The sequence below is a fragment of the Vombatus ursinus genome, unplaced genomic scaffold (assembly GCF_900497805.2).
Source record: "Vombatus ursinus unplaced genomic scaffold, bare-nosed wombat genome assembly UNPS02009173.1, whole genome shotgun sequence".
NCBI lineage: Eukaryota > Metazoa > Chordata > Mammalia > Diprotodontia > Vombatidae > Vombatus > Vombatus ursinus.
In genome coordinates, this window is record NW_020948951.1 from 11170454 (window position 1) to 11197119 (window position 26666).

At 36.9% G+C, this 26666-nt stretch overlaps 1 protein-coding gene across 2 annotated transcripts in view; it reads right to left on the minus strand.

The window, feature by feature from the left end:
• BRD4 (bromodomain containing 4) overlaps positions 1-26666 on the minus strand; it is a 153908-nt gene that overhangs the window by 58746 nt on the left and 68496 nt on the right. For both annotated transcript variants that reach the window (XM_027850934.1, XM_027850933.1), the window contains exons 2-7: positions 21849-22167; positions 12267-12404; positions 10440-10575; positions 7520-7806; positions 6535-6894; positions 5068-5196 (exon numbers count right to left, since the gene is read on the minus strand). In XM_027850934.1, the coding sequence (XP_027706735.1) occupies positions 5068-5196; positions 6535-6894; positions 7520-7806; positions 10440-10575; positions 12267-12404; positions 21849-22133 (1335 nt within the window). In that variant the 5' untranslated portion in view covers positions 22134-22167. The remainder of the gene's footprint in view (positions 1-5067; positions 5197-6534; positions 6895-7519; positions 7807-10439; positions 10576-12266; positions 12405-21848; positions 22168-26666) is intronic.

Sequence of the window (26666 nt, forward strand, 5' to 3'; positions counted from 1 at the left end):
TTCCGAATTTGACTTTGGACATGAATATTCAAATAATAACAACAACAATAATATTAAGCTTGTTGAGAGCGGGGACTATCTCTTCTGGTACTTTTATTCCCAGTGCTTAGTGCAATGCCAGGCAAATAACAAGTTAAACTTTTTAGTGAAGATGGCATTAGTATCTGAAGAAGATTAGGAAAGGCTTCTTATAGAAGATGGCATCTGTGAAGAGTTTTGAACACAAACAAAAACACTACCCAAAATTTTGGCCGCTTCAAATTTCACAGGGTTGTGAGGAAAGTGCTTTCTATATATGGGCATGTATATGCACACATACATATACACACACATACACAAAAATACACACAATGATTTACTCTCATAATTTGGGGAAAAGTTAAAGAGTAAACTCTAGCTCTGGAACTTAGACCCAAAGAGTTAAAAGGACTGATAAGATTCACTTGTATGCACCGTACCTCAGATTCTCTGTATCTATCTAAACAAAATATATAAAGCAGCTCTTAGAAAATTCTTTGTGGGGACACATCATTGCTCAAAAGCTGGCTTCTCTACCACCATAGCTTTTATACAGTATAACACATGATCCTGGAACTGCAACAATGATTAAAGAAATTGAGGAATTCTTAGACTTTAGTGATCAGCATGTCTAATCACTTACTAGTTGTGTAATCTTGGGCAAGTCACTTAACCTGTTTACCTCAGTTTCCTCAACTGTAAAATGGGGGTAATAACAAGGTTGTTGTGTGGGTCAAATGAAATATTTGTAAGCATTTAACATATTCTAATTAATTTAATTCATTCCTTCAAAGATCTTTAATAAAAGTCATACAGTTCTTGAAAGTCCGCTCAACTTCCCCTTATGAGTAACTGATAGTGCTAAAAGTCTTTACTTATGGTACAGTCTCTAAAGAAAAAAAGTTTGGGCACAGAAGCAGAGTAAAGACAAAAGAGTGAAAATACTTTCTATGTTTCGGCCCTGATAACCCACTGGAAGAGCAACCAAAAATCAGTCACAAATTAGCTCATAACTAGTGGCCTTTTGCTGATCTTTATGAAGACCTCTGCTGGACTCCAGGAAAAAAACACTGCTGTGTTTAATGAAAGCACATAACCTCTTAAAGTGAAGAAATAACTTCCTAATATAAACTGTCAGGTAAATTCAAATTCTTAGAAGATAGTTTTTAAGCAGCAAACTGCTTAAACATGAGACTTGATTAATGTTATCATAGGCCCTTTTTCAGAAATCTCCTTAATAAAAGTCCAAGACTTGATAGATCAAATAAAACAATTTTTGTTACTTATTAGTTCTGAGAGAAATTAGGGATTACAAGAAGCAGAGGTAAGGAAGTAGGTTCCAGGTTTGAGAGACAGTCAGTGCAAAGCCAATGTGCCATAACATGAAGAATCTCACTTAACCGCAAGTAATCCAGTAAATGTCACCGAAATAGGAAACAAATCATTTCTGTTTTGTTATTAAAATTTTCTTTATATAGGGAAATGATACTTTGAAATACAGAACAAAATTTATCCCTCTCCTCATTCAAGGATGAGACTGGACTAAGGCAATGTGCAATGACATAATGCCATGAGAGAGGGTAAAAGGCCAGGAAATCAGAAAATATGGGTTCCAGAACTGCCTTGGTAGCTACATGACCACTCACATGTAAACTGATCTTTAAGGCCTTAAGGTAACTCATCTGAAAAGAGAAGGGGCAAGTTGTGGAATATTATTTGAAAGGTCAGAAGAAAAAAAAAATCTGTTTCGATAAAAGAAGAGCTAATAAAAACTGAACTAAAACTGGAAGTACTGTAGGTTTAAAATAAGTCATTTGCAATTGTTGCTAAGAAAAATCAGCCAAGAACTCTGTTAATTAAAAAGCTACTTTATGTAGATTTAAGAAAAAGTAAAAGGGAAGGGCAATTCTTTACTCCTAGGAAAAAGAAAACAAAAAAGTGACTAAGTCCCCTGATGACTTTTTTAAAGGAAGAGGTAGGGGACAGGATGGATGACACTGGTCTCTCTAAGAAAATAAAAGCTAGGTTCTGGTTTGTATAGAGAAAGTTGGACAAATAAGGAAGAGTGATAAGACACACGATCCTTACAGCAGTTTTCCAAACTGTGGGGTGAAGGGATGAAGCAATGCTAAAATTATTTAACATTTTCAAGTATAATTCTTGAATATACCTAGTTTAAACAAAACTTAAATCAAAGGTAATAAAAACAAGATTGGTAGCAAAATCAGTGCAACTGGAAAGGCATGAAAGAAAGGAAACCCAACACTGTCTAAATCCTTTTCTTGCTTCCCTTACATGCCCAGAGAGGCTTCATATGTAACCTCAGGCTTCTAGGAGAGGGGTGGGGCCAGGAGTAGCTGGGAAAATGTTCATACTACTACCCAGATGGTAGAAGGTTCCCACAGCAAGCTGGAAGGGTGGGGGCAAAAACCTAAAGCCTTTCTCCCACTGGTCCTGGGTACTCAGTGCATTGTTAGGAAGGGGTTTCATGAATCAGGTGGCTACCCAGTTCTGTAATATTTTTTCCATCAGTCTGTGAAAGGCAGCAGGATTTAATGAAGCGTAGTGATTTTAAGTCAGAAGACCTGGGTTTAAACCCTGGCTGTTACGAGCAAATCTCTTAACCTCTCTGGGCCTTCCTCAACTGTAAAATGAGTGTTTGAACTAGGTGATCTAAAAAGAGCTACTGCCTTAAGGAAAGTTATTAGAGTTACCTTGGACTCTAAGGATTTGAAATGTCCAGAGTATGTCACTGTTTTTCCTTTAAAGAATAAGCAGAGGAAGAATATAAGCGATCAATGTAAAAAGTACTAAAATCTGAGAAAAAAATATGCAAGTCACAGGAATTCTACCTGTAAAAAGCAGCCTCAAAGTCTTACCTTCTTTATGTCAACTTCCATTGAGATAAAGTTCTGTTTTATATGATTAGAATTGGAAGGGACCTTAGAAGACCACCTGGACAGCACCTTAGCCTTAGAAGCAGAACTGATAATCCAAATATTCTTTCAATTATACCACACTATCTCTCTGTGTTGATATAATTAAGTAGGAAAGTTGTAGGTTTAGGTATGGGTAGGCTATAGCCAAGAACTGGTATCACTGAAAAGAGCGCATGACCATGGACTTACCCAACCATGCTGAAAAGAGACCGAAATTCACTGTTTTAACAATAAAAAGAAATTAAATTACTTTTTTTAATAGAAGTATAACAAATGAGAAAGGAATGAAACGCTATAATACAGTGGGATTTTGAATGACAAGTAGGAGCTAATTATTCATTCTCAGTAATTGAAAACACTGAGTATAAATGATCCTCCGCTAAAGACAGACAGACAGACAGACAGACAGACAGACAGACAGACACACACACACACACACACACACGTTCTCACTTGGGCCCATGGAGGGATGGAGTTGGCACATGATTCAAGGACATATGGGGGTTAGGAACAAAGAAATGAGAGCAGAAAGAGGAACATGTGGGGGCTGGGCCCAGACACGGACAGAGACAAGAAAGGACTGGTGACATGTGACGGCTGGACACATGGGCAAACTGGGTGGAATAGGGCAAAGGTCTCTTTTCCTGGTGCCAGAAATCTCAAGTCAAGCTTTTCTTCTTTCCCTTTCTTTCTTTCTTTTTTTTGGGGGGAGGGGGCAGGGAGGAGAAGTGAGAAGAAACTGAGTTAAAGTGCAGGAGCAGAAAGAGAGCACAGTACTATACTATTAATAAAATTAACATAGGCTTTTTTTGGGAATGCAGATTTCTTTCAGAATTCTTTACATAACGTTGAAGTTTTGTAATGTGAATTTACATAAAATGGAGAATTGTGTATGTATGTAATATAAAATGCTTTATGATGGCACAAAGTAACAAAGTCTAAATCAATCTAGGCTTTGGCTGACTCTATTAAGGTACAAAGGATTCTATGAAGGACCCAGCAATAAAAAAGACTACAGGTGCCAAACATACACTGTAACCCAGAACACTCTCAGACTGTGGCCGAACCAGTTAAAAATGTTAACTGGTAAATATTAACAAAAAAACAAAACAAAATAATAGAACATAGATAATATTAATATATTGGACCTGATTCTTACGTACAATTTGGTGGCCCATTTCTCTTTGAATATGACACCACTGGAGTAGACGAAGTATCTGTCATTGGAGAACAAATTTAACTAAATGCTGAGAAGTTCAACACTAACCAGAAGGCTGAGTGCACCTAGGTGGCAAATCAACCTGAATTCATTTGAGGACTTTAAAAATGGTTCTACTTTTTTGGTACTATGGAAAATTTATGTGTCTAAAGGAAATACTGCACTGATTGTGGACTAATAGTGCTTAGTCTTAAACGTTTCAAATATTTAGGTGCTCCAGCAGGCCCCTCTTCTAGATATTTTCCTGAATTGAACATGAGCAGGGGAGCCATTAGCCAGAAGATATCCAGACTTAAAATATGGGTGTTATCACTCTACTTTGTCTTTTTAAAATTTTTTAATCATTCTATAAAGACCCAATATGAAGGGATGATTCAATTCTGGTTCAAAGAGCCTGATATTAACTAACAATTATACTTCAATTCCCACCCCCACCCCTAACCCCATTAAATGCAAGGCGAGATCAAGTCTTTACCAGTTTTCTGTTAAATTTCAGCACATATTGCTCTTCACTAGTTCTTCCATTTCATAGGGTCATGATTTTAAAGAAAGGACCACAGAGTCCATTGAGCACAACTCCCACACTTAAAAGATAAAGAAACTGGGGCCCAGAAAGGTGAAGTGTTCTGTTCAAGATCACACAACTGTTAAGCAGCTGAGCTCAGGTTTGAACCCACGTCCTCAGACTCCAAATTCAGTCTTTCCCACTACATCATGCTGCCTCTCATTCTCTCTATTCTAAAGCAATATGGCAAAAAAGAAATATCACTCAAACTCACAAGAAGTCTTCTTGATTATGGATAGAGCAATTAAAATTCAGCTTCCAAGTTATTTAGCTATTTATTTAAACTAAACAGTGAAAATCATTAATGTGACAATTAAAATCCTCACCTGTAGTTTACGCGCCATGGCTACTACTTCATGGTCAGGAGGGTTATATTTGTAACAATTGGAAAACATCAATCGAACATCTGCAGCAAATTCCTGAGCATCTCTGTACTCCCGGGTCTCCAGTTTAGACTAGAAGGAAAAATGTTAAAAATTAATAGCAGGCAAATACACATAGACAGACAGACAAACACATGCACATGCTGCTAAGGCCTATTGAGAAGGATGGCTTTGAGGGAATATGCCAATTTCTAGTACATATTTAATGTACCCATGCAGAATGCCTATTAGGTTATCCTGATACTTGATATTAGTAGTCTGCATTTGCAATAGTAAAAGGCAGCATCAACTGAAGAAGAAAACTAGATTGGCAATAATCTGCCATACATTTGCTTTGAAACACTGTTCTGAGCTGCCCAGCACAGCAAAGCTTTTGGTTAACTACCTTCTGAACTATGGGTGAATGGAGAGCAGCCCACAAGGACAAGTTCTGAGCCCTGGGTTGGCTGTTGCATAGGTATCCCACTATAGGCAAGTCCCTTTATCTTGGTGTGCCTGGTTTGCCACCAATAAAATGGAAACAATGCTGTTTACTGCCAAACCAGCAAGGATTTAGGAGCATGGGCAAAGTAAAATGAGCCACAGTATATGGAAAGGAAATATACTTTGAAGAGGTTAACACAGTGGAAAGAACACTAGACGTGGAGTTGCAAGGGGCTTGAGTTTGAATTGTGGCTCTGACACTGACAACTTGTGTGAGCCAGGGCAAATTAAAACATCTCACTTTCCTTACCTGTAAAATGGACATGGCAACAAATGTGCAAGGCCAACTTATAGGGCTTTTTTTGAAGAAAGCTCTTTACATATCTTATAAGCATTAAAGAAATGTGAACTATCTGTGACATATCTGAAGCCTACCAAAGTCAATTCATCTCACCAAGAGATGACAGTAAAAAATTGCACCTTTCTCAATGTCCAGTGTTCAAAAAAGAGAAGAAAAACCTGACCAAAATATTAACTGACAAATCAGCAAAATAGGGGCAATTTCTTTTGTCATAGAGATCTGCTATCTCAATTACCCAGCAGGGGGAGCTGGCAGTTATAACAGTAAAATATAAATGAAACTGGGCCAAACAACCTACAAATGTCAAGACAGAAAATTTCATCAACTTTAACTATCCAGAGACTAGAAAATGTCAAGGGTGAACATTATTGCCACATTATCGAATTAGGCCAATCTGGGAGGGCTCCCGAGAACAAAATGGTTAAGTAACAGTTAGTAGCAGAAGTCGGCCACAGATAAGCATTCCTTTAAGTAATAGATCAACATTATTTATGTAATTGCAGCTCTACTAAGAAAGAATTCCTCAACAGGTAAAAAACATTAATTCTGAAATGCCCTAGTTCCAAGTTCTAGTTCTCCCCACTCAAATAGTCTACATATCTCAGCAACCCAAAACAATTACTCACTTTGATTGTGCTCAGATCCATTGGGTGCTTAATGATATCACAATAATCGTGCAGGCCTAAGGCTTCCACGTCCACAGGTTTATAGAAAGGCCAAGCATAGGCTGCATGTTTCTTGGCAAACATCTCCTTGATGATGCCAGTGCAATATTTTAATTGCTCTGACACTTTATTACTCTTCTCTACTGCATGCTGCTGGGAATCTGGGACATCCTTCTTTGGAGGCTTTACTGGGCGGCTACTTTCCCGACGGGGGCCCAGCTTTGTAGATTTGGGTTCCGTGGGCAGTGAAGGTGATTCGTGAATGGGGTCATTGGTGGTAGGTGTGGTAGTATCTGCTTTCCTCTTCACCCCCTTTTTTGTCTGTACACAAATGATAACGTTAGAAATTGAGTTAATCTTATCCTTAAGTTAAAAACCCCTCTGCCTCCTAGATGCTTTTCCATTTCTCTTTTCTACTATAATAAAATATCCTTGATATGCATGAACCCAGACCCTGACAACTACGGAAAATACAGGGGTCACAGGAGAAAAGATGGCAATTTACTAATAAAAGAGACGTCTAGATAGCTGGGTACCTAGCCATTTGACAATAGAACTATTTGGCGTGCTGCATCTCTGGGCATGGTTCTTTCAATATTAAGATATGAGACTTAGTATATGGGGCATAAAATCAGTTAAATCCCCAATATACTTAAGTAACTTATAAACAAAGCATTGATTTCAGCTATCTTATAAACTTTCATTTGAAAGTTTTTTAAAAGTACAACTCTCAAAAAACGAAAGTTTATGAATTCTTTGGAATTTATAGCAGACCAGGTCTCTCTACTAGATTTAGATACCACCTATAAAATTTTGGAATTATAAAACTTTGATAGCGCGAACACTAAATTTGTCATTGTAAACTTCAAGATGGGGCTCTGATATGGTAAGAGCACAATCTCTAAATTTCCTAATTTTACTTTCCAGTAACTGAAGTCACACTCACCTTCACAGGCTGTGGGGCAGTTGCAATGATGGGTGGGTGTGTCTGAATGGGCTGAGGAGCCTGGGGTGGTGGAGGTGGTGGGGGAGGAGGTGGGGGTGCTGGAGTTTGAAGAGTTTGGGCAGGCACCACTGTCATTCCTGGAGTTTGGATGATAAGATCAGGGGTTACAGCAGGAAAGGAATGAGTCGTCTGTATAGGCGGAAGATTCTGCTGAGGGGTCGGTGTTTGGGGTGGGGTTGATGCTTGAGTTGTGTTTGGTACCACTGAGGCTCCAGGTTTTGATGTCACTGTCAAAGATAAAAGAAAAGAATGGTCACATGTAATTGACAGGACAGATAATTTTGGGTTGTAGATGTGGAAAAAAAGATAAACAAACAATATACTAAACATAAGCAGTACTCAACAAGATGTTACTATACAAAAATCACTGAAATGCAGCCTTAAATCTCTAGCTTTCATCAAAATAGCAGCAAAATGCACCATACATGATTTTACAAAAGTTCTTGAACAAGTCTGTGACTGATCTTCAAGGACATTCACCACTTCCCAATGATCTTAAGAATCTTCCCTATGGTTGTTTCATAGAATTATCCTTTCATGAGGTTTAGACTTCAAGAGCAGAGCATACATTATGCCCAAGAATGTCTGGTTTGTATATAAAGAAATATCTTTCATACTTTGACATAAAGTTGGCACTTTGAAAAGCACTCCTGATTAAGTAGTATGAGGAAAAGGTCCCAAGTGAAAAAGAGTCAGTAGCTTTTGCTGGAATTGCTGCAGAGTTAAAGTCACAATTTTGTAACCCTGTGCTTCTCTAAAATCTGTGGCAGAAAGAATATTTTGGGAATGAAATCAACAGCCATTTATTAAGTGCTTACTATATGTTAGGCACTGCGCTAGTCACAGAGAGTATAAAGACAAAATCAAACAATTCTTGATTTCAAAGACTTAACATTCTAATGGGGAGACAACACACACACACACAAATAAAAATACAAGGTTGGTTTTTTTTGGGGGGTGGTGGTGAGGCAGGGGTTTGGAGGGAGGGATGAAGACCTGTTCAAGCAGCTGTGTGGATCAGCAAAGGCATCATATAGGTGGTAACACCTGAGCTATACTTTGAAGGAAATTAGATATTCTAAGGGGGTAGTAGTAAAGAAAAACTGGTGATTGAAGGTAGTTGCTCATTTTACTGAGGATGTTTTTTACAACCTTCCCTTTTTCAAGGCTTTTCTATACTTTAATGTTTTCTGTTCCTCTTCAATGCTGATCTTGGGTAAGCCTGGGAGTTTTACACTCCCAATTCTGCCTAGCAGAACCGTATTCCTGTAAACTGTATGGGTAAATTCAAAGTTCATTTCAGCTTAGTCTGACAGTTACAACAAAAGAACCCTATTAAGAATGGAGTTTCCTCTGGCAATTAATTGCATAGTTTTCGTTATTAAAACTTAATTAGGAGCCAGAGAATACTAACCAGATTTGTCTATTTGCCAATTTATACTTAAACTTGTGTTCCCTGGTAGGCAGAAGTAAGATCCTTGATGGTAAGGGCCATTTGTCTTTTGTTATTTCCAGTACTTTCTACACAATAATTGCTTAATTAAGTTTGTTGCATTCAAAACTTTTAAAGGTAATGCTGTCTCCTTTATTTCCCTAAAAGTTTTAATTAAGAGCTTTATCTGGGGAAAGTTATGGAGGGGAAAAAAAACCCAAACCTCTCCACCAGTTATTCTAGGGAGAGAAAGCCAATTCTAAAACTCTGGGAAATTTATGGAATGCTTCCCTGCCCTAGTTTTAGAATTGTAGGGTATAGAATCAAATGTATGCACACATGTATAAAAAGTCAACAAAGAATGCAAAAGATGCTGTTTTTGTCATTCCTGTTAGTTGCTTTTTGATGTTCTAGTTGCACCTCTACCAGACAGTTCATTCTAATGCAGTTCCATCCAAATATTTGAAAAAGGAACAGAGTTGAATTTAAAAGTGATAAAACATCTGATTGTTAAATAAAATACTTTTCAATCTGCCTTGGATTTAAAATGTCAAAAATGTTATTTTTTATTGGTTGAGGCTGCTAGTAGATATAGAAAAGCAACAATTTTAAAAACAACTTTCACATACAATCAAGAACTGCAACTAACAATTTAAAATGCTCTTAAAATTTCCCTCAGGTGAATTTTTGAGTTTTGAGGTAAGCCAACATGGAGGACCTAAGCAAATAGTGAACAAGCTTAACAAATATAAGTGCATTCACATTTCCAAATTAAAACAAATAAACATAAACCTAAGCCTAAAAAATGAGGGAGTTCAAATCTTATTTTGATCTGCATCTCATTATCTGGTTTTAGGAGATTCTATCAGTCTGTCTGCTTTTGTCAAAAACAGCATAATACCAACCAAGGATTGATAAGTAGATTAAATGCTAATGGTGGAAAGTGCCACAAATTTAGTCAATCTCTTTTAACTTAACACTAATAGATTCTGTGAACGACATTTGTAGGTGCAATGACAGCACGACAATCATTGCTCTGTCCCACTGGTTTAAAACAACAGAAGATCTCAAGGGCAACAATTATATATTTATTTTTGGGTAATGAATTTCCTTCAAGTTTTTGGCATTGATAATAATACTTCAGAACTCCCTCAAAGAATCCCTCCTACCCTCTAATTTAATTCTGTGTAAAGTATAACAGTAAAAAGAAAGAAAGAAAAAAAAATAAAGAAGATAAAGAGGAAACAGATGGGCTATTTTTCAAATTTTTATGACTGAAATGGGTCACAGGTTGCCAAAAGCACTAGACTTTCCAGTTTCCCACATAGAACAAGGGGCATTATTGGAAAGACTGTTAAATGTGTAATGTGGGGTTGCTCCTGGAGCAAAGAAGGGAGTGTCTGAGGTGGTCAGCACCAGTTACTCTACCTGCTTCTTTCCTCCCACGTCCTCTTCCTTTTGCCTGGACTATTACGATTTCAGTTTCTTCTGGGGGCAATTCAGAGATTTTCTGCAAGAAGAGCTTCTCTAGAGCTTCTGCCATTAAGACTATGTCATCTCCTGGCTGGATTAACGAGACACATATGGTGAGTGAGTCAGGCAGCACTGTCCACACCATAGCAAACCAAGTGACAGCTCCGTACCCAGCACTCCAATGTGTACAGCCCCAAGATCCAGCACCCTACACTGCTCCTTTTCTAAACATTGTGCAATAACATTTTTCAAATAGGAACTCCAAGTTACAAGACTCTTTTCCTTTTCTTAATTTTCCTGGTTAGGGTCCTTACTAAGGTCATCAGCCTATTATTGCAGTTCATGTTTGTGCCTTTTCTTTAACTGTGACTCTGAAGAGTGGTTCTAGATGAGAAGATGCTTCTAGCTTGGTATAAGTGAACTATGAACTTGGAGCTTCAAGATCTGGGTTCAAGTTCTGCCATTTAACACTTCCTAGCTGTAGAACCTTGGGAAAATTACTTCCTTTTTTAGAAGCCTCAGGTTCCTCATCTGTATAAAAAGGGATTGGACTAGATGAGCTTTAACATCTATTTTAGCTTCAGCAGTAAGTGCAAAATAGTAATGTTTCTTGATATACATTTACTATCTTTGCACAGATACAAAAGTCTATGGTTCTCAATCTGGTGATTCTTTTGCAATCACATGACTTCAGGTCTGTACAAGTAGTTCTGAAAAAGCTAAGAGGCGCTTACTTTATGACTCTTCTCACAAAGTTTTAAAATAATAACCGAGGGGGAGGGGGGAGGGAACTATTTACCAGTGTAGAGAAAGATTTTCAGTAGTGACCATTGTCAAATATAGTAGATCAAACAAACGCACCTCCCCATCTCTTCTTGGAAGGGAGACTACCAAAAGCAGAGTGCAGGAGTTTTCCCCACTAAACCCTGCAGTGAAATGAAATTTATATGGACAAGTTCATTTCTCTGGCAGCAAGGAACTGAGGTTCCTGCTTTATAGACAGACTACACTGAATGAAGTAAATTATTAAAAAATTGTCAATTCTGCAGGAACTGTAGGAATCTGTAGGAAAAATTCATCTCACAGAGTGCTAGAAATCCTGCTCCACTAAACCTGCTTTCTCAGCTTGTGCTCTTTTCTGTTAAGGCAGTCATTAGGAAGAAAACATGTTAAAAAGCAATTCTTGATATATTACATTATCTGAATGAAATGAATTGCCAAGAACACTAGATAGGGAGAGAGAGGGTCTAGGTTCCAATCCTCTCCTTGCTATTTACAAGCCTGTGTGACCTTGGGCAAGTCACTTCACTTTTCTGAGCCTTATTTTATTAACTTGTTAAATGAAGAACTTGAACTAGGGAATCTCTAAGTTTCCTTCCAGCTCTAAATCTTAGATTCTATCATTTCAAAGTTTTACCAATATTATTCTTAGCATCAGCCTAACAGTAAGGGCATGAGGCAAAATCAGAATTAAAAGGGCATGAGAACATAAATAGACTGTAATTAAAACATCACCAAATCATCAAATAAAACCTTACCCTTGAGGATTCCCAAAACCAAAGAAGTCACATTAAAATGCATTTTAAATACTAAATATCTTTCTGCCTATTGTCCTAAGGAGGACTATTTGAAAAATCACCAGTGAGATCTTAGTAATCTTGTCTCCTGATTTAATAAAATGAACCCACAAAGAAACCCAAGGAACAAACCTGTCTACAGGATGAAATGAAGTAACAATGAACCCAGAGATCCCCCGTCAGAAAATAGCCATAGAGATCCTACCTTATTGTAGATGTAACAATTTGTAAACATCGTGTTAAAGTCCTGGATACATTCGTGAGCGTTCCAGTAGTAGTTATTCTCCAGGCGCTTCTTGATTGTTCCCATGTCCATAGGTGTTTTAATAATTTTATAATAATCCTGATGAATAAAAAGAGGTCTAAATGTCAATGCAACATAAAGTACAGATTTCTTTGGTTATACTTCCTAGTCTATAGATGGCCATTGTGAGTGGCCTATGCTCAAGTCCCTAGGGAAAAGAGGGGAGGAAGAAATAGCTTGGATGGGAGAAATTGTGGGGATAATTTTTAAATGTTTAATTTTCAGTACATTTCAGCACATTCAAGAATGGAGAATACACAGATGATAACCCTGTTTTTCTGACCAACATACAGGTCACTTGCAGGTATTTTAGATCTTTACTGACTATACTTTGAAAATAATGGCATTATGTAATGCCAGCTTTCCACAATCATTTTGTTAAGTTAATCCTAAAGATATTTCATGATTACCCATGTCTCTGGAGGAAAACACATACACCACTCCAAATCAGCAGTCAAGTAGAGTGAAGAGAGCATGGCTCCTGAACTCAAAGAGAAGCCTAAGTTTGAATTTCATCTCCAGTATTTGTTAGCTTTGTGTGTAACTATGTATAGGTCACTTCAACTTTAGTTTCCTTATCTATAAAATGAATATAAGACACTCACAGGTTTCTACTGAGGCTATGAAATAATATACATGAAGTGCACTGTCAACCTTAAAAGTGGCTATTATGTTACCAAGTAATTATTTTTATTATTTTGCATTAATTTGTACATATGTGTGTGTACATGTTTTCTCTTATATATGTGTGAATGTTTTCCCTGGCAGAGGGCAGGTACTATTTTGTTCACGACATTTTATGCCCAGAAACTGGCACTGCACCTGGCATATAGCAGATATTTTTTGAAAAAAGCTTGATAAGTGACTAGGTTGTACCTTATTTACAAGTCAAGGAGAAATTATCTGTCATGAACAAGGAAATCTCTGCCTAAATTTTTCTAGTGGCACAATCAACAACTAGTTACTGAATTTCCTACTAGGCAATAAGAGATATAAAAATTATGAATGGTTCTGTGCTTATATTTTAGATAAGGTTACAAAATGAGAGTGGGGACTGTAAAACAGTATAGAATTAGTTAAAATGTATAGTACAGACTTGAGAGCTATAGGAATTCAGGAATAGCTGAAAGGACTTATAAGAGTCCTCTTCTCAGAAGAGGAATGGCACATACAGTTATAATCTCATTGTCAGACATGTTGTCCTTCAGTTGTATCTGACTCTTCAAGAACTCATTTGGGGTTTTCTTGGAAATGATATTGGACTTAGTTTGTCATTTCCTTCTCTAGATCATTTTACAGATGAGTAAACTGAGGCAAACAGGGTTAAGTGAATTGCCCAGGGTCACAGCTAGTAAGTATCTAAGGCTGGATTTGAATTCAGGTCTTCCTGACACCAAGGTCACTCTATCCACTGTACCACCTAGCTGCCCTTCTCAGATATCAATGACCAATGTGTTAATTTGTTTGCTTGACTATACTTATTATTAGAGACTAGAGAAGTGGTAGAAAGTTGAAGTCATTTTTTTATGAAAGTACGAATTCAAAAAAAAAAAAAAAAAAAAGACCACAGAGAGAGTGTGGTTACAGAGAGAGAGAGATGTGGAGATAAAAGGGACAAGGATTTCAAGTAAGGAGATGCAAGGAGCAAGTATTTGTAGGACAGTGAGAAACTCTGCTTGATTAAAGCTTATTCTACCTGTTGGGTAGCAATAGGAAAGGCTGGATAGGTAATAAAAATAGGTAATAAAAAAAATAGACAATTATTAAAGTCTTTATTTCTTTTATTAAAGTCTTTATTTAAAGGCTTTATTTCTAATTTGGTAAGAAAAGGGAAGCTAGAGAATGTGTCTAATGTCAGTACTCTTCTACCTTTGAACACATGAAGTACTAGAGTTCTAGACTAATTTACTTAGAATGCTTTCTAGAATCTGGCAGAGACTAACAGAAGGAATGGCCACAGAATACTGAAGACAAGGAATTAGAAAAACTGAGTTCTGTCTAAGGCTCACACGGGGTGGGGAATCTGCGGTCTGGAGGCCACATGAGGCCCTCTAGGTCCTCAAGTACTGTACTTTAACTGAATCCAAACTTCACAGAACAAATCCCCTCAATAAAAGGATTTGTTCTGCAAAACTTGGACTCAGTCAAAAGGCCACAGGTTCCCCACCCCTGGAAGCTTTGCCACTTTTACTTGCTGAGAGAATTTGAGTGCTTCAGGAAGGTACTCAAACATGGTTTAGAGATCAACAAGTTCAGTTCCCTAATTTTATTAATATGAAAACTGGTTTTTCTTTCTACCCATACTTAACCCTCTGGTGGACTTTGATTAAAGTGGTCTGGCATTGAAGATATACATAGACAATAAACAGAAATATAAAATCAAAAGACATTCCCCCAATAGAAGTGATCAAAGGATATGAATAATCAGCAAAAGTAGCACAATCTAGTAACAGCCATGTGACAGAACGCTCCAAAAATCACTAACAATAAGAGAAATGCAAATCAAAATAATCCTAAGGTTTCACCTCATACTTATCTAATTGGCAAGGATAACAAAAATACAAACAGTTGGTGCTGAGAGGGGATATGGAAAGACAGGCATTTTAGTAAAATTGTGAACTGGTACAACTATTCTGCAAAACATTTGTAATTAGCAGTACTTTCTGTGGTAGCAAAGAGTTGGACATAAAAGTAAACACCCATGTATAAAGTATAGATAGCAATGTTAAAATAGTAAGTTTTGGTCTCCTCCCGCCCCACCCCCACCACCCAAAGAAGATGTGAATTAAAAGTCAGAATTCAGAATTGTTATGTAGATCATTGCTGTTCCATAATAGCTATAGTTTCAATAACAGGATGATGGTAAGTGAAGAAATGTTTAAGACAGTATCTGAAAATTGGATTTGGATTTCTGGACCAAGGTTTAAAACATTGGAAAGATAGGATTTGTGGTGTGGAAGAACAGTCCACCTTACTGAAAAGCCTTACAAATCTAATTAAAAGGACTTTAGACTGAAAAGGAGGAAAAAGGTGAACTGACATGTAAGAAATAAAGAAGAAAAAAAGTGGAAATAAAATCCATAGTCTTATACTGTACACAGCTATAACAAACAAGGTGAAATAAAGCATACTGCAAAGAGCTGAATTTAATTTCACTGCTAAAATTTGATGGGATGAGACTCAGGAATGAATTTGGCTTTCAAAGGACACACCAAATTTCAAATGAACTGGATAGGAAAGGGGGGGCAAGAATGGAGGTGGGAAGGGGGAGGGGAATCACGAATAGCACTATATACTAAAGGGTTCATTTCAGTAAATCCAGAAACAAGAGTAGGGAAGCATGAGAAAAGACACTGGGGTGAAGATTAATGGATGCAGAAACAAATGTTACTGTTAGAGCATTCTAAAGGCCACCCAGACAGAAAAAAGAAAAAGGAGTTCAGGAAACAGATTACAAAACTGGCATGGAGGCATGTTACAGTTGTGACAGGGTATTTCAATTATCAAGACATCTGCTGGAACTCCATGCCAAAAGCAAAGTAGATACTATTTCTTACTTTGCCGTAATGATAATTTAATCCTTCAAAAAACGAAGGAAGGAGAACTATTATCTTAGATCAGATTCTGACCAACAATGACGTCGTTGCTAGGAAGGAAATAATGGGAACCTTGGGGACAGAATAACTGATAATTCCATCTTAGAATTTGTGATAAGTAATCTGACATGTACCCTAGATTTTGGGATATCATAGAAAAGAGTACAAATAGGATCTAATGGTCTAAAATTCAATACTTCTACAGGGGAAGTTAGTCAAGGACAGAATATTTATATTTAGCCTAGTGCCTGGCACAAAATAAGCACTTGATAATTGCTTGTGTCTTCATCTCTGTTCCCTGAACTGGATAGTTAAACCTTGATATCTCCATGCATCTCAAATTCAACATATCAAAAAAAACCCACCACACCAAAATCTTTATCTTTCTACCAACATAAATCCATCTTCCAAAATCTGCTATTTTGGTAGAGGTCCACCATCTTCCAATTGCCCTAGATTCACATCCTTCATGTTATCCTTAACTCTTTATTCCTCCTCACCACATATCTTCAACTGATTGCTAAATCTTGTCATATTCTACCTCTATTCCCCTCCCCTCCTCACCATCTATTCTCTTCGCTAGTCATAGAGCCAGCATCCTACTTCAAGCCTCATCATCTCTCAACTGGACTATGGTAAGAGCTTCTTCACAGTATTGTCTTAAATCTTTTCTCTCTCCAATTTATCCTCTGTACAGCAGTCAAAAGCAATTTTGTGAGGCTCCTTCCCCCTCAAAAAAAACCCCCCACAAAAAATTCCAACACTTTCCTATTATCTCTAGATCCAAACATAAGCTCCTGTTTGGCGCTGAAAGCCCCAACCTACCTTTTCAATCTTTATATTACTTCTCTTCCTACAGTCTAGCCAAACTGACCTTTTTTGCTATTCCTCATCTACAATTCTCCATCCCCTCTCCCCATGCCATACACTCTCTCATGTTTGGAATTTCCCCCCTCATTTTAAAATTCCTTGTTTCTTTCAAAGTTCTGAAGTGATACCTTTTCCAGAAGGTCCCAGTCCTTAGTGCTATCATAGAAATATGGAAAGATTTATATCAATTGATAGGAGTGAATTGACTAGAACAGGAGATGACTCTTCCATGATGACCAGAGTTAATATAGAGGGAAACAACTAAAAGGTCTCATGACTTAAAGTAGCAGAGATCTAGTGTGACTTCAGCAAATCTGATGATGAAGCATGCCATCTACCTTGATAAATTCAAGTGCTTAATTCAAGTGCAAATTCAAGCATATAGTCATTAATTTTCCTTTAATTTTTTTTCTTTTAAAATGTAATCATCAATAACTACAAACATCTCTGGACATGAATAACAAGGAAGGGGAATATACAATGAACTACAAACTTCTTATCAGATAAAGATTTTGGTTGTTTTGTTTTGTTTTGTTTTGTTTTGGGGGGGGGGCGGGGGGGAGTGTACATACAGCCAATTCTCATAATCATCATTAGTTATATTCCGAAGTCATTGTGAACACTGAATGAAAGAATACTGAACTCCTAGGGGAAATAAAGGGTAAGGTTCCTGCAAGCCTCTGGTCACAGTATTTACTTTAGCACACATATCCTCAGATGTAGACTGATGGATTTCCTTTTTCTTTTTTGGGGTGTACTATACTGTTGATTCATTAACATTAAGCTCACAGCCAACAGCACTCTAACTCACCCTTAAATGAAACTTATCTAACACATGTATTTTATCCATAAGGCATATCACAGCTTTCTTATTTCTAGGAACACTAGATAGCACTTCAGCACGAACTCTTAGGGGCCATTTTAGACAGTGAAATCACCAACAAAAAGCATAAAAATGTGGAAAATGTGAAACTAAATAGATAGCAAAAAGGACACTTGTTTACAAAATGAAAGAGCTGAAACAAAAAGGCAGAATGTCATCTTATTTGATCTTAGCTAAGAACAAGTGGTCAGTTCACTTGAATTTTTTCCTGCTCTGTGCAAGTCCAAAAATTTATGCTTATACAGATAGTAAGAAATTTACTCTATTTTTAACCCTTTCTGCACCACCTTCCCCATTGTGAAACTTTTAAAATGCTTTATTGATGATTTTCCCTCATATCTATCACTGCCTAAAAATCCACCTTCCAAATAGAAACCATCTCTCATAAGATATTTGTTCTGTATAAAAGAAAAAAATGAACCAATATATTTGAATATTTATGATAGTGGTCTGGTTCTGCACCTCACTTGTGTCCACACTTGAATTTGTCAAGGTAGATGGCATGCTTCATCATCAGATTTGCTGAAGTCACACTAGATCTCTGCTGCTTTAAGTCATGAGACCTTTTAGCATTTTCCCTCTATATTATTATTAACTCTGGTTATTAACTCTGTATTAACTCTGGTCATCATGGAACAATCATCTCCTGTTCCAGTCAATTCACTCCTATCAGTTGATATAAATCTTTCCATATTTCTTTGAATCTGTCACATTCCTCATTTCTCATGGCACTAGAATTCCAGGGTATTAATATACCACAATTTGTTCAGTCATCTACCAATCGAAAGGCACCTATTCTGTTTCCAGTTATTCAGGTTAACAAAAAGAGCTGCTGTGATATTCTTGTACACATAGTTCTTTTTCCTCATCTCTGACCTATCTGGGATATCTGTCTAATAGTAGACAAGTCAGTAAGTGCCTACTGTGTACCAGGAACTGAGCTAAATATTAGGGACAAAAAGAAAGGCAAAAATATGCTGTACATTCTATTCATAATGTAATGAAGGAGATAACATACAAACAACCATGTATAAACAAGATATGTAAAGGAAAGTTGGAAATAATAAACAGCAGGAAGACTATCACAGAACTGCTTATGGAACCCATAGTTAAAAGAGACATCTTTTATAGGGAAAACTGTTATGCAAAGGGCTTAAAGAAATAATAGACCAGCAATATGAAAGTGAATAAAGAAACATCTGGTACCACAGACAAATTCCTATATGGAGGGGGGAAACACCCTCTTACCCATGAGGGGGTTAAAAATACACTCACAACTTTTGTCCCACTAGATTTTTTTCCCAAAGTCTTTCACACAGTGTCAATATCTCTTACTTGAGGTTTGCCCCCACGTTAGTAATTCCCATTGATTTTCTCCTTTCTCCTTTTTACCATCTGATTATTTTAGCTTTTCCTTTTCAATACAAATGGCTCTCAGGCTAAGACGACAGATATACTCTTAACAGACTTTATGGTGTTATACATTGATATCAGTCAAACCATTCCATAAAATAGGTTATTAGGCAAAAAAAAGTGATTAAACTCTTCATAACCTTTAATTAAGAAATCTTACTGCTGGTTATATACTTTAAGATGTCCAATACAAGAAGTTATTTGTGTGTGTGTGTGTGTGTGTGTGTGTGTGTGTGTGTGTGTATCTATCTATCTCTGGGTCTGTGCATGTGTCTATAAGCACACTTTGTGAAATAAATAAGTGGGTGCTTACTAACTGGAGAATGGCAAAACGTATTGTAGTATATGAATGATGGAATACGCTATAAAAATAAATGAAGCACTCAGAGGAATATATTAAGATTAGTATTAAGCAGAGCAGAAAAATTACATTTGCAGTTACTACAACATGAAAGAAAATAACTGAATACTGTTACTATTAATGACCCTGACCTCAAAGAAAAGATGAAAGACACAGTCAAAGGCAGAGTGAAAAAGTATTCAGTAATGACTGTGATGTTAAACTAAAAGATTTCAATACAACTAAAAAAAAAGTTCTCTTCTCTCTGGGTCCTCAAGAGTTGCTTACAGAACGCAGGTTCTTATGATCTTGCTTATCTATATCCTAAAAAAACACATCACACAACAACCAGGAAGGAAAAACACCCGTGACCTAATCCTAAAAGAAAAGCTTTCCTGGGCTTTTTTCTTTTGCTTCTACTTGTCCCTGCCAGGAAACACTTGCATGGATGTAAATGAGGCAAATGTAATAAAATCATAAGAATTCTCAGGAAATCACAAAATTTAAATCAAAGCAATAGTCAAAGGAAAACATAAAAAAGATTATTGATAATTCTAACAAGGCACTGTGTCTCATTTCTTCTGTTTTTCTATTTTCATCTCACGCCTCAGTGCTACCGATAACATTGTCTCCAAGAGATTGGAACCTTAATCTACCCCTTTCCTATCTCCTAGTTCTTTCCCTACTGCCTTTCCAATACATCCAAGTCTTCTCTATCCTTAAAAACCTTCATTAGACCCTAGTATCCTCAAAATATTATATTACATCTCTCCTCTCTTTCTTACTCGTAGAAAAAGCTATCTATAGCTGCTGCTTCCAACTCCCTCCTCTCATTCCTTACCTCCGAAATTTGGTTTCTGAGCTGAACACTCAATTGCAACTAACTGCTCTTTCTAAAATTACCAATGATGTACTGAACGGCAAAATCTGTCCTTTCTCAGGCCTCACCCTTTTCAACCTATTTGTTGCATTTGGTACTGCTGAACACATCTCCTCTTAGGTATGACCACTATCTCCTCTCCAGGTATAAATGAAACAATGTTTCCCTTATTCTTCTCTGTCTGCTCCTTCTCCATCTCTTTTTTAGCTCATATACATATCCCTAATTGTGGATAATTGCCGAAATTCTTTCCTAAGCCCTTGTCTCTTACTCTTCCATTCTCTCTCTTGCAACATACTCATGAGTTCCCATTTAACTGTTATCATTACAGAGATGAGTCAGAGACCTATATACCCAGCTCAAGTCTCTCCTCAAGAATGTCAGTCCTGGACTAACAATTGTCTATTGGACATTTCAGGACAGATGTGTCCAAAAGACAAAGCAAACATAACATGTCCAAAATGGAACTCGTTAATTTTCCCCGTAAAGCCTCCCCTTTTCAAAAGCTCCCTATTTTCTGTCAAAGGCAACGCAATACCATCCTTCCAATATCCCAGATTCATAAGCATGGAATCATCTTTGTCTTCTCACCCACCTTCACATCATACATCTAAATTAGTTGATAAATCTAGCTGTTTCTACCAACATCTTCTCACATCCATCCCCTTCTCTCAACTTAGATAGTCACCACTTTAGTTCATATTCTAATCACCTTTTGCCTAGATTACTACAACAGCCTCCTAATTGTTCTCCCTGTCTTTTACCACTCTACATATTGCCGCAAAAGTGACTTTTATTGAGCAGAGTTGTGATCATGTTATCCTCTTACTCAATCAAATGTAGAAGCTCCTCTATTGCTTCTAGAATAAACTATAAACTCTTTGGTTTATCTGTTAATGCTCTTCATATCCCTGCCTCAACCATCCTTCTAGGCTCACTGAGCATAGATCTTGTACCCTGTAATGCAGCCAACTGGCCTTCTCACTGTTCCTCACACACTTAATCTCCCATCTCTGTGTATTTACACTGGCTGTTAGCTATTCCAGGCATGAACTCCTTCTTCACCTGTATTTCACAGAATCCCTCTTTTCATCCAAGGTAGAGCTCAAGTGACAGCTTTTATAAGAACTCCTACAATCAACTGCTAGTATATTCCCTTCCAAACCTAACTGACCATTATTTGGTATTTTGCTCTGTAAATACATATACTTTTTGATTCTCCCATTAGAATGTAGGTGCCTCATAAGTACAGAATTTAAGTTTCTGTTTCATATTTCCAATGCCTGTAACAATGTCAGACAAATGTTTGTTGAATGACATAGCATCATGAAAGCCACTCTTAAACCACTCAGATGAACAGAATGGACAAATGTTTAAACTCTCAGAAAATATCAATTGTTTCTCTGAGAAAGGTCAGAGAAATAAATATAGAATAACCATTCTAGCTGTTTTAACTTGCCAAAATGTGGCAAGCTGAAAGTGTTCAGGGCAGGGTACTTACAGGGAGGTTCAGCTTGACAGCATCCACAGGCTGTTGGAAAGGCCATGCAAACTGATGTTTCCATAACGTCTTAAGCACCACTTTGAGCAGATATTGCAGTTGGTTGGTTTGTCTCTTGGGTTTGTTAGGGTTGGAAGTCTCTGGGGGTGGGGGATTACTGCCTGCAGTGCTGCCTTGCTGGGGTTGGGCCTGGGCCTGCGTTGTAGACATTTGTGTAGTTTCTAGTCCATCCCCCATTACTGGTAAATTTCTCAGTCTTGTCCCAGGGCCACTCTCCACAGACATGCTATTGATCCCATTGCATTCTTCACTAGGAACTCTGTAAAAGAAAAGAAGACTTATTACCACCTGTAAACAGCATGTAGAAGACTCTACTAATTAAAATTTAACTTGAGTCAGAAGAGACCTTAGAAGGAGGTCCATCTACATTAAGCAATAATTTTATCATACAGACTGAACAACCCTAAAATCTATAGGACTTTTCCAGGCAATTCTCTAGGGTAATTAGTTTATGGTCCAGTTCCAACATATTTAACTAATAAATGTAGCTTAGAAAAGACTGAAATGTTCAAGGATTTCTTTTGTGACAGTGCCAAACACTTACTGAAGATGGGCAACGAACTTAAGAGTAAGAAATGGCTATGGGAACGGGCTGAATTACATGTGTGCTATGCTTTATAGGGAAAGATGATATGTGATTTCACAGCCTATACAATGGCTGAGCAAACGGTAGTACATAAGTGTAAATGTGTGTATTGTGTCATAAAAATGGCAACTATGAAGAACTCAGAGAACATCTAGAGGACTTGTATGAACTGAGTCATAGAGAAGTAAACAGAACATGGAGAACAAGTCATGTAATATTCACAGTAACAAAGGAAAATGAACAAAGTTCTAAATGACTTTAGAACTCTGATGAATGAAATAACTGATCATAGCTTCAGAAGCTAAGCCTTGACCACCACTAGACCTCTTATACAATAAAAGGATCAAAAAAAGAGGAAAGATTTCAAACATATAAAAAAAATTTTTTTTTTTTACCAGTGGCTCTTTTTCTTACTGTCAAAAACTGGAGGCTAAAAGGGTACCCAAATGATTAGAGAATGGCTACACAAATTAGAGTATGTAAATGTAACAGATAACAATGATATTGAGCACTAAGAAATTATGATAAAGACCATTTCAGAAAAACTTGGGAGGAGTTATATGAACTAACAGTGATGTGAGTAGAACCCAGATAACAATTTATAAAGTAACATTTTAAAAAAAGAAAACTGAAAGGAGTTTAGTGCAATAACCAACCACCAATTCCAGAGGACTGATAAAGAAACATCCTACCTCCCCTCTGATATAGAAAAAATGGACTTGAGGTACAAAGTAAGATGTATATTTTTAAATACAGCCAATGTGATGACAGATAAAAAATGCTGCAGTGGCATACAACAAATACTAAAAGAATAAGAAAAATATAACAAAATAAAGTCAAAATGGGTACATAATTGAGACATGAAGGCTGATACTATAAGCAAACTGGGAGAAAAGGAATAGTTTATCTGTCAGATCTATGGAGAATGGAAGAATTTATGATCAAACAAGAAATAGAGAACATTAGGATATGCAAAATGGATAATTTTGATTACATTAAATTGATAAGTTTTTGCACAAAGCCAATGCAACCCAGATTAGGAGGGAAACAGAAAACTGAGGAAGAATTTTTACAAACACTGTCTCTGATAAAGGCCTCATTTCTAAAATATGTAGAGAACTGAATCAAATTCATAAGAATACAAGTCATCCCCCAATTGATAAATGGTCAAAGGATATGAACTGGCAGTTTTCAGAGGAAGAAATTAAAGCTATCTATAGTCATCTGAAAAAAATGCTCTAAACCATTATTGATTAGAGTAATGCAAATCAAAACAACTTTGAGGTACCACATCACACCTATCAGATTGACTAACATGGCAAAACAGGAAAATGAGAAATGTTGGAGAAGATGTGGGAAAACTAGAACACGAATGCATTGCTGGTGGAGTTGTGAACTGATTCAACCATTCTGGAGAGCAATTTGGAACTATACCCAAAAGGCTATAAAATTGTGCATACCCTTTGACCCAGCAATAGCACTTCTAGGGCTATATCCCAAAGAGATTATAGAAATGGGAAAAGGACCCACATGTACAAAAATATTTATAGTAGCTCTTTCTGCAGTGGCAAAGAATTGGAAATTGAGGGGATGCCCATCAATTGGAGAATGGCTGAACAAGTTGTAGGATATGAATGTAATGGAATACTATTGTGCTATAAGTAATGATGAGCAAGTGGACATCAGAAAAACCTGGAAAGACTTGTATGGTCTGATGCTGAGTGAAATGAGCAGAACCAGGAGAACACTGTACACGGTAACAGCCACAATGTGTGATGACTTTGATAGACTTAGCTTTTCTCAGCAATGCAAGGATCTAAGACAACTCTAAAAGACTCAAGATGGAAAATGCTATCCACATCCAGAAAAAGAACCATGAAGTCTGGAGGCAGATGGAAGCGTACTATTTGCTCTCCTTTTCTTTTGTTGTTTTATTTCTTCTTTCTCAGAGTTTCTCCCATTAGTTTTAATTCTTTTATACATCATGACTAATGTGAAAATATGATTAATCTGAATGTAAAAGTAGAGCCTACATCAGATTACACGCCGTCTTGGGGTGAGGAAAGAAAATTTAAAACTCAAAAGCTTATGGAAGTGAATGTCGAAAACTAAAAATAAACAAATAAAACACATACAAATGAATAAGAAGAATAAATCCTCCAGTATATTGGCAGATCTTTCATGGAGGATTGAGGGAAGCACAAGAATGAGAATCACACAGGATGAGGTGTTGTTTAATTATAATTTGTATGAATGGTGGAAATGTTGACATTAACAATCTAATTATAAATGTGTCATTCACAGAATAGTCTCATTCACAGGTTTCTTAGAATTCTGATTATTTCTCTAAGCAAAAAATTTGGAGGAAAAAAAGGGGGGGCGGGGCTATATATTAAGAAAATGTACTAAGTCAGTAAGGGGACGGGTACCAGAGAATAAAGAGCCCTGTGAAAGTCATCAACACTTATTACTGATTTTACTTGACTCTTTGGGCCGTATATTCATGCTTCTAGTCTTTATAGTTGTGTGAAGTCAAATCAAAGCCTCATACCACTATTACTATTATCTGCTTCTCTTTTGCTCTTTCAAAACAGAAATGTCATACTCAATTCCATATTTTTTGCTTCAAATCCATTTAGGATTAAGGAGCATTATGCAACCTTTTTTTAGATTTTACTATATTCTTTCAATAATCCTTCTGAGATTTTAATTATCCTTTAGAAAAGAACTATAATATAATGAGTTATATATCATTAGTGATAAAGTTAAAAGGATTCAATTAACCATATTCTATTATTTAAAATGAATATTTACTGAACACCTTTCCACGAAAGTAATTTTTGAGGAATACAAAGATGACCAAGAAGTTCTTGGCCTCCTGGAACATAAACAATTTGTAGGAAAGGTAAGGTAGTTTTCTATAAAAAAGAACAGTAAAAATAAATATCAAATGAGCAGGTATTCAGAGGCAAAATAACATATATGTATACTTGTATAGTGATTTCTTATATATTTGCTCATTTGAACCTCACAAATATACCCATGAGATGCCATAGGAGATAGCATTATTCTCATTTTACAGATTAGTAAATAGAATCTCAGCAAGGTTGTAACTCATTCAAGGTAACAATTCTGATATATGGTAGTAATCATAATATAAAATCAGATCTCATCACTGAGACCGCAAGTATCCTCCTTTTATCTCCAACAGGCTATCTCTCTGCTCAGAGATAGATGAGACAACACATAAAGTGAGGTTCAACTGCAAGGCAGATGTTAAGGTCCAGTAGTTCTCCATCACCTGGAAAAACTGTAGTTGGGTACTCCCTACTAATCCCAATGGTGTAAATTTCCTCCAGGAGTAGGGTACTAAGGAGCCTAGTTCATGACCTCTGGGAAGAGGTGGAGTGAGCTTGCAAGTCAAGAGTGGAGTAGGGGTTGTGAATCTCCCCAAAAGCAATAATTAACAAATTTCTCCTTTTAGCAGGTAAATACTGTTCAACTACTATGACTGAAAGGGTTATTGTTAAGAAAGTACTTTGTAAAGTTATATTATGAGATATATACACAAACACCCCAATTTGAGTTGTTATTAGTCAGGGCACTCTGGAGTAGTGAAAAAATGAGTCAGGAGTGTGAATCCAGGCTCTGATAATTTCCAGGATGTTCCATGGTATCAGGAATTAAACATGCTTTAAACAGCTATATTGGGCCCCAAACTTACTGTACAATAAATCTCTCTATTTCTGCTAAGGACACAACAATCCTCTAGTCACCAAGATTCAAAACTTTGAGGTCATTCTTGACTCCGCTCTCATTTCTCCGTATCAAACCAGGTGCCAAATTCCGAAAACATATGCATCACCATGTCATTATCCTATTTAAAGAACCTTGAAAGGTTCCTCTTGTGCCTACTGCTTCTGGGACAGAATACAAATACATCAGCCTGGCATAGAATGGCCTTTACAATTTGGCTGCCATCTATCCCATTTCAGTCCAATTACAAATTACTCCCATTTCCACATTCTCCCTTTAAGGCAAAAGTGCCTTATTACAAGCTACTCCTAGTACAGAGTGTTTCATCTCCTGCCAATATACTTCGGCTAAAAAAAAAAAAGCGGGGAGGGGGAAGGGATCCCCCTGAAATGTTCTCTTTCCTTTCTTACAAGTCA